The sequence below is a fragment of the Lipotes vexillifer genome, unplaced genomic scaffold (genome assembly GCF_000442215.2).
Source record: "Lipotes vexillifer unplaced genomic scaffold, Lipotes_vexillifer_v1.1 scaffold987, whole genome shotgun sequence".
NCBI classification, from domain to species: domain Eukaryota; kingdom Metazoa; phylum Chordata; class Mammalia; order Artiodactyla; family Lipotidae; genus Lipotes; species Lipotes vexillifer.
Window position 1 is genome coordinate 135216 of NW_006787426.1, and position 8617 is coordinate 143832.

At 58.5% G+C, this 8617-nt stretch overlaps 1 protein-coding gene across 1 annotated transcript in view; it reads left to right on the forward strand.

The window, feature by feature from the left end:
- The window catches only part of KLHL22 (kelch like family member 22), a 23579-nt gene that overhangs the window by 7182 nt on the left and 7780 nt on the right, over positions 1 to 8617 (forward strand). Inside the window, exons 3-4 of the mRNA XM_007460005.1 lie at positions 1282 to 2000; positions 6319 to 6511. Coding sequence (XP_007460067.1) covers positions 1282 to 2000; positions 6319 to 6511 — 912 coding nt within the window. The remainder of the gene's footprint in view (positions 1 to 1281; positions 2001 to 6318; positions 6512 to 8617) is intronic.

The following is an 8617-nucleotide window of genomic DNA, read 5'->3' on the forward strand; positions in this document are numbered from 1 at the left end:
GCCGAAAATGTGTCCCCTGCATCGGCAGGCGGACTCTCAACCACTGCGCCACCAGGGAAGCCCCAGCAGGCGGATTCTTAACCATAGTGCCACCAGGGAAGCCCCGCGATGTTGTTTTTAAAGCAAGTTTTACTTGGTGTAACAGTTCCGAGTCCACAGGCCCACCAGGTCATGTTTGTTCATGTAGCCAGTGGCTGTTGGTGGCCTGTCCCCCATGTGCTGTGCCCTTCGTGGTATCCTCAGGGACGTGGATCTGAGTGTCGGTGAGACCGTATCCACTGGGTCACCCCGAGCAAATGAGTTCCCTTCACTGGGCCTCTCGTGGGCCTCCTGCACGGGGCAGGCCGGGCGATTCCTTGGTGAGATTCCCTGCCAGAGGTCCCTGCACTGAGACAAGGATGAGGGACCTTGACCTTGCCAGGGTGGGCAAGACAGTCCCTGGTTCTCAGGAGCTGCTCCTCAGGCCGACTCAGGGCTGTCAGCCCTCACCTTCCACCCAGAACCTGGTGCTCGGTTCCTGGCCTCTGAGAGGTCAGAGGTAATATTTTAGGCAGAAGAGGCCAAGCAGAAGCACCTGCTCGGGAGGAAATGGATGGTCGAGTGAAGACCCTCAGGACCTAAGGAAGAGCACGATGGGGACGTTCCTGGTGGGGGAGACACACGCCTGGCACTTTGCAGGTTTCCATTCAGCCTTCAGCATGTCACCTGGCAAGCACCAAATGTCTAGAACCAGAAAAAATAAAAAGACTTTAAACATTTATTAATAAGCTTCAAATTCCAGCAGAATTAGTTTTCATGTAATGAATTTGTTGATGGTGCTGGATAAAAGAGGGATTCCCATTTTGAGAAATTCTGAAATCCAGTTTTCCTGCAGAACTTAGCAGCCCCTGAGCAGCCTTTCCGGGCCCTTGCCTTGCCTCCTGGGTTCTTTGGTTACCTAATCGCAGGGTGACCTTGCCCTGCGGTGTGGTGGCAGTCCTGCTGCTTCCACTTCTCTGGAGATCCCGTGCTTTTGATTCAAAAGGCAGCTGGTGTGTGTCGGAGTCCGCCCTGTGTCAGGTGGTTCCTCACCATGTCATCCCTGTTTTACAGACGAGGAGGCTGAGGCTCAGAGACCACCTCCAAGCCCAGACTTAAGCCCCGAAATGCTATGAGCCCCGGGCGTGTCCAGTGTGATGGGGAGTGGGGCCGGCGGAGCCCGTGAGCCCCACCCGCGCCTCCGCGTTAGGTCCCGCACCCTGACGCTTTGCCTGGGCTTGAATGTATGTGTTCTGTTCACAGATCCCCGAGATCATCCACTTCTGCTGTGACTTCCTCACGCCCTGGGTGGATGAGGACAACATCCTTGACGTCTACCGGCTGGCCGAGCTCTTTGACCTGAGCCGCCTGACCGAGCAGCTGGACGCCTACATCCTCAAGAACTTCGTGGCCTTCTCGCGGACTGACAAGTACCGCCAGCTGCCCCTGGAGAAGGTCTATGCCCTCCTGAGCAGCAACCGCCTGGAGGTGTCCTGCGAGACGGAGGTGTATGAGGGCGCCCTGCTCTACCACTACCCTCCGGAGCAGGTGCAGGCTGACCGGCTCCCGCTGCATGAGCCACCCAAGCTCCTGGAGACCGTGCGCTTCCCCCTCATGGAAGCCGAGGTCCTGCAGCGGCTGCACGACAAGCTGGACCCCAGCCCCCTGAGGGACACAGTGGCTGAAGCCCTCATGTACCACCGGAACGAGAGCCTGCAGCCCAGCCTGCAGGGCCCACAAACCGAGCTGCGCTCGGACTTCCAGTGCGTCGTGGGCTTCGGGGGCATCCACTCCACGCCGTCCACTGTCCTCAGCGACCAGGCCAAGTACCTGAACCCACTGCTGGGGGAGTGGAAGCACTTCACCGCCTCCCTGGCGCCCCGCATGTCCAACCAGGGCATCGCCGTGCTCAACAACTTCGTGTACCTGATTGGAGGGGACAACAATGTCCAGGGCTTCCGCGCTGAGTCCCGCTGCTGGAGGTAGGGGCCCTCGGCCGGGCGGCTGCCCAGAGGGTGGCTTCTGCCAGGCACGTGCCACTGGTCAACGCAGTCATCCTCTTGAACAGGTCTGCGCCCATTCTGTGGGCGCAGGTTGATGGGAAGAACATGGACGGCGGTGAGATGAGGAAGAGGGCCCGTGATGCCTCCTCCCGCTCTTGTCCCCCCTCCTCAGAAACCCCCTCACCCCTCAGCACACCCCACCATCTTGTAGGTGAGGGGCTGGGATGGGGTGTTGCTGCAGGAAGGAGGGGACCAGGCCTGGGAGCATGGCCACCTTGCCTCTCTCTGCTCTCACACCCTTGGTCCCAGCTTCCCCTCACCTATCCACTTAGCTCTGCTCTCGTAACCGCACAGGCTCCTGGTGGAGGGTGGCTTCCTGTCGCCCTGCTCCCCTGAGTGCACAGTCCTCAGCCTGGGGGACAGGGAAGGCCCACAGGCAGTGCTGAACCTCAGACCAAATTCCCCCCACCCCCTAGCCCCTAGGCCCTGTCATCAGCCGTGTGCTGGGTGTGAGGCGCCAGGGGAGGCCGTGGTTTCTCTCAGTCTGTGAGGCTGGGATCCCACAAATCCATTTCATTGGTCAGAGCAAGGGAAGTGGGGCAAATCTCCACAGCCTCCACTTCCAGGAGGTTTCTAGGGCCCCCTCCCATGTACTTTGGTTTGATCTTAAGGTCTGGTGCCTGGGGGAAGTTTCTGCCCCCCACAAGCTGAAAGATGGCACTGCCGAGAGAGAGGGGTTGCCAGCTGTGGCAGCGGTGAGCTGAAGCCAACTGCGTTCCTGTTCCTGCTCCGTCTTGGGGGTGGGGTCAGGCCTGGCCGTGCCCCTTGGATGGGAGCCTGGGGATCCCAAGCCAGGAGGAGACCCCCGTCCATCGACCTCCTCTGCTCTCCCCACCCCAGGAAGTGATCACTTTTGTCAAACTGGTGAGACCCAGAGCTTGGCAGCTCTTTGTGGTCAAACGGGAGGGGGCCCAGTTCAAAAGGGAGGAAACCATGCCGTCATCGGCTCCCTGACCTGACGCGTCCTCGGGGGGCGTGGGGGTGGTGGCAGTCCCAGGTTCAGGCCTCCCTCCTGCCAGGCCTCGAAGGGCTGCCACTTCCAGCTGGAGGGCCAAGGCCAGATCTTCAAAGCAGACTGTCTAGAGTCTGTCCTGTCATGAGCTGCTGACCTCTGTCTCTCAAACCCGGTCTGTTTCCCTTTTGTGAACATGTGCTGTGAGACCCACCAGAACTCTGGAAGGTGCTGGTGTCAGCCTCCGTGATTGACAACCACAGCCTCAGACTCCACTCGGAGGTTGGGTCACTGTTGGAGGCGGGGTCAGAGAGACCTGCCGGGCAGGCTGCGGTGCGGAGCGGCTGGTGAGCTGTGGGGAGACCCGGGGTCTCATCTCTATGGAGTGAAAGTTTCATTCATCTCCTGGTGGACTCTTCACATTGCCAGGTGGATCTTAATTTGAGTTAAGAGTCTGGTTCTCTGCTCTTTCCTCTCAGTTCACCGCCCTTAGAATGTACAGGCTGTCAGAATATAAGAAAAGAAGATTTTGCAGTAAATTAGCATTTGTGTTTTGAGGAGTTAGGGACTTAACAGGTTGTAGCATGTGAAAAGGTAGCTCTGTCGGAGCACGTTGCCTCCAAGCTGTGACACTTCTTTTTCTTTCCTTGATTGTGTCTGTGTTGCCCACGTGACTAGGGCACCTTCCCACAGCTGCAGCTCTGCACCTCTACCCGGTGGTGGCCAGTCCATGTTGCCACATGCCCCGACCCTACATAGTGTGATAACTTGTTTTTGTCCTTAGGCATTTTCATGACTATTAATATTTTAGAGTATGTTTCAAAAAATGTTCCTAACTGTAATGGACTTCATCAATAATCATGGGAAGGCTTAAGTCATGGAAACACGTGAGAGCAATCACTAAGTTTAATAAGGCCTCAGAACATTCTCATGCCAACCCTAGGTTTCGCCTCTGAGTTTGCAGTAGGATGGTCCAGAGTCAGCATTAAAGTGACTGAAGGATTTGAATCCTTATATGCAATGGTTTAGTTTATTTCTATTAAGAAAAAAATATTACTTGAGGACTTATTCTGACAAAGTGGAAAATTAAACCAATAAAGAGGAAAATGTGGCATACAGAACATGGTGGAGAGATAAGAAATCAGCAAAACTGTGGTTATGTCTGAATTATTGATGTGTGGTGTCTGTATGTATGTGTTTGTGTGTGTGTTTCCTTAACTGACACCGCAAATCCAGATGAACCCAGCCCAGGGTGCTGTGAGGGCAGGAGGCCAGAGGAAGCATCCGGAGGGACTCGTCTCCCTGGTGAAAATGGGGCAGAAGAGACGCATGTGAAATGTGAACAAGCCTTGTGCACAGGAAGGCTGTGGGAGGCGCCTTCCTGCCCTGTGCTGCCTGTCCCAGCTGGACCTCCACCCGGCAGGGCCCGGTCACTTGTTCTCAGGCGCCCTCCTGGCCCTGCTCTGTCCTTCTGTCACTTCTCCTCCCCGGCACCTGTCCTTATGTGGAGACTTGGCTACTCTGCTCCCTTTGGCCTGTTTGCCAACCTACAGTGGGAAGGGGGGCCCTGGGTGCCAGCGCCAAGAGCCATGGCTGGTCCACGTTGGGGGCAGTGATGTTTGTTGAGTGATTCCACCACTGTTGACCTTGCCCCTCCTTCCCTTCCCTGAGCGGACAGTGTGTGATCTGCCCTGAGCCAGGTGCGCCACCAGGTCTGGGAAGATGGACATGGACCACGGTCCTTTAAGGAACCCTTGTCACATGACTTGACCCTCGTGATCCCTCATGGTAGCTTTTCTAGGCAGGCAGCATAACCCCATGGGTGTGGAGCTGAGCGAACAACAGGACAGTAAAACTGATGGCCAGATGTGCCCAGACCTGGGTCTGCATGGCCCAGGTGCCTGTCCTCTCTCTCCTTCCGGCCCGTTTCCTGTATTCTCGGCTGGCAGGGAGGGGCTGCGGCAGGAAGAAGGGGCTGTCGAGTGCACTTAACTTGTTTTGGGGGTGAAAGCTGAAATGGCGTCTGGCACAGGCCAAAGAAAACTGTCTGCTTTGGAGCTGGTCTTACGGTGGAGAAATAAACATTTAGAGAGGCTGTAAGTGTGCAGGGGCCACGCATGGAGTGAGGGGGCTCCAGAGGTCAATGCTCAGCTGCCGGTGCCGGAGTTAGGGGCGGGGTTGGCGGGGAGCCAGGGAAAAGAAGGGTGGACGCAGTAGGGGATGAGTGGGCTTGGGGCCTCGGGCTCACAGGCCCTGGCCCTTGAGGCTCTGTGGTCACCTCTGTCCACTCAAACAGCACACTGGCCTCATGCCCAGCAGGGTGCCAGGCCTGGGGCCTGGAGAGATGGGGCAGGGGGCCAGCCTGGGGCAGGGGCTGAGTATGGGCTTTGAAGGGCCTCAGCTGCTGGGCTCAGGCATGTGAGGATTTGGGTGTGAGCAGGGGCTTGGCTGGTGAGCGAGGGGTGGGATGTAGGGAGCCCGGGGGTCCACGTGGGACCGGTGAGCAGCCAGCTGGAGGTGGCAACGGGCGTTAGCAGTGTGAGAAGAGAATGTGGGGTGGTCGTGGGCTGTCCTGGAGTGGCTGAGAAGACCGGGCTGAAAAGTGAAGCCCTCTGGAGGCAGGAGAGGGCAGGGCTGGGGGGAGGAGCAGCTCCATGCTGGGGGCATAGAGGAAGCTGTCGCATGGGGGTTAGACTCTTTTACGAAGGTTGATGGGGTGAGGTGAAGGCAGGGCTGTGACAGGGACAGCTGCGTCCCCTTGAAAGGGGCGTGGAGGTGGCCCGACATCAGGAGAGCGAGCTTTGGTGATGGTGCTGGGCTTAGCAGAGGTGGGCTTCTCTCCCCTCCCCTCTTCGCGGGCCTCTGTCCTGGAATCCCACTGGGGAGGGCGGGAACTGTACACAGGAGATGCACAGGCAGTGGGGGACGGGGGCAGGTGGGCTGTGATGGGAGCCTGGCGACCAGCCTGAGGGAGCGCTGGCTGGAGGTCTGGAGGCTGTTGTGCCCAGTCGTCCAGTCGAGAGGCCATAATTGGGGGCGTTCCTGATTGAGAGCAGGGCCATGGGGATTTTGAGGTGAGACAGGTGAGATCGAGGTGGCTGTAGGAAGTCATTAGGCAGCTTGGGGTGGACAGTGGAGGGTCTAGAAACCACCGTGAGGTCTCACCTAGAGGGTCTGGCTCTGTGGGCGGAAACACAGGAGGCTCCGGGCCCCACCCTCCAGGCTGGGGGAGGGGGTGCTAGGGGAGGGACTGCTTGGTGACATGCTGTCCTCTGTCCCCACAAGGTACGACCCGAGGCACAACCGATGGTTCCAGATCCAGTCGCTGCAGCAGGAGCACGCCGATCTGTGCGTGTGCGTCGTGGGCAAGTACATCTACGCGGTGGCCGGCCGCGACTACCACAATGACCTGACCACTGTGGAGCGCTACGACCCCGCCACCAACTCCTGGGCCTACGTGGCCCCGCTCAAGAGGGAGGTAAGGAAACCCCTCCCATGGGGCCGTTCTTTGGCTGCGTTGCTTCCTGGGCTGTGTGGAGGGAGTGGGAGGCACGGCCAGGGAAACCGGCCGATGATCAGAGCCCTCTTCCCTCCTTGGACTGTGCCCTAAGATTGGGGTGGGGGACTCCTGAGATTGAGTCAGCCGCCTCAGGAGTGACCCCATTCCCCAGAATTCCACCCCCATCTGGGTCTCGCCACCTTGGCCCGGGTAGCTGCTTTAACCCTGCAGTCAAATGTGGACAGAAGCCATCCCCTTCTCTTCCTCAGCACAGCTGAGATGAGCTGGAACAAGTCCAGAGATGTTGTCAAACCTGAGGGATGCGGGAGGCAGGGCCCAGTGGCCTCAGACCTCCCCCCAACCCCCCCCAACCCCCAACCAAGGACAGGGCCTTCAAGAAGTCAGAAACACTTTAGAAGTTATATTTTACAGGTTTTTATTTTTTAAATCATGTGTTTCCTACACAATACTTTGGTTTGTTCCAGCTTGAATATGTGAAAAATAACATTCATTGTGCAAAAGTGATGCTTTAAGGGGGGGTACCTCTCTCACCTTATGGGCTTGCGGTGCTGAGACCCTGGCCCCCAAACCAGGCATGAGACCCCAGGGCAAGAGGGGGCCTTGCTGGTCCCTGCTGCACCTCGGGTCCCAGTGCCTGTGAGCACCGCTGGGCACCCTGACTCCCCCAGCAGAGAAGATGGCTCTCCTCCGGGCTCCGCTGCACCGGCCCCGAGGCCTTGGCAGGAGCTACTACCTCCCTGACCCTCTTTCCTCTGCTCCCCTCCTTTCCCCTCCTTACCTATCACCCTTTCCTGAGCCCCAGGGCCTTAGACTCCAACTTTGGGAGCCCAGGGGTCTCCCTGATGGGCCCAGCTCCTCTCCACAGTCCGTGAGGCTCCAAGGAAGGCCAAGGGCTCCCACCGCAGTTCCTCCCAGGCAGGGAAAGCCAGCCTGCCCCCTGCTCCTTGGCCTCTCTGGGGAGGAAGTCCCTCTGGAGGGCACTCCCTGTTCAGAAGAGGGCAGGTTTTTCTTGGGAAAGACCAGGGGTCCTTGAGACCTAGTGGGCGGTGGTGGACCCTGAGCTCTGTCCTGGAGGGGAGTCGGGGAGGGGTTCCAGGGGCTCTTTGGACCGCGGGGAGGCTGCACTTCTCAGCGTAGCCACAGAGGGGCAGCCTCAGCTTTCAGCCAGCTTCTCCCTGGTGTCCAGGTTCCTAACTTCCTTCATCCGTTTGTTCCTTCAGCAGCTATTTATTAAGCACCTTCTGCATACCAAGTCCTGGGGATCCAGTGACCAAGGTCCTCCCATGGTGTTTGCAACTTAGTGGGAGAGACCACTCTCAACCACTGAACAGATGAGTAAAGGACCTTGAGGACCGAGCTGAGGGGCTCCGGCAGGATGGACCTCGCTGGACTGTTTGGGGAGGGTCCGTCTGAGGAGATGTCAGTGAGACCAGGTCCACGGAAGACAGGCAGCCATTGGGAGAGGCAGGAAGGACCTTCCAGGCCGGGAGGAAGAGGGGAAGCATGGGGAATGCATGTGAAGAGAGGGTGTTCGGGGAGCAGGGCCAGGGCACTTGGGTGATCTGGACAGAGGCAAGGGTGGTGTGGGCTGTGGTGGAGGCTGTGAGGGATGAGGGAGACAGGCAGATTCGACATGTCGCTTGGAGGTAAACTGACCAGACTTGCTGATGGGTTAGGAATGAGAGGTCATGGAGACTCCCAGGCCACCCGTGTGAGCAGCTGGGTGGTGGCTAGGCCGCTCTCTCAGAGCACAGGTGAGCTCGGAGTGAACAGCAAAGGAGGGGCTCCATGTGGAAAGTGACAAACATGAGATGCTGGGGACATCCGGTTGGAAGCCAGCCTCAGGGATGTCAGCCTAGAGATGGAGATGGGTGGTGCTAGCCATGGGCAGGGTGATCAGCTCAGGAGCAGGGGCGGTGCCAGGCCAGAGGAGGAGCAGAGAGGCAGGGGGCCCATGGGTCTGGAGACGTGGGTGTGCAGCCACTGCAGAGGCCTTCGGGGTGTCTGCAGGGCCTGTAGCTGGGCGGACTCCTTCCTCCCTCCCTCCCTTCCTCCCTCCCTCCC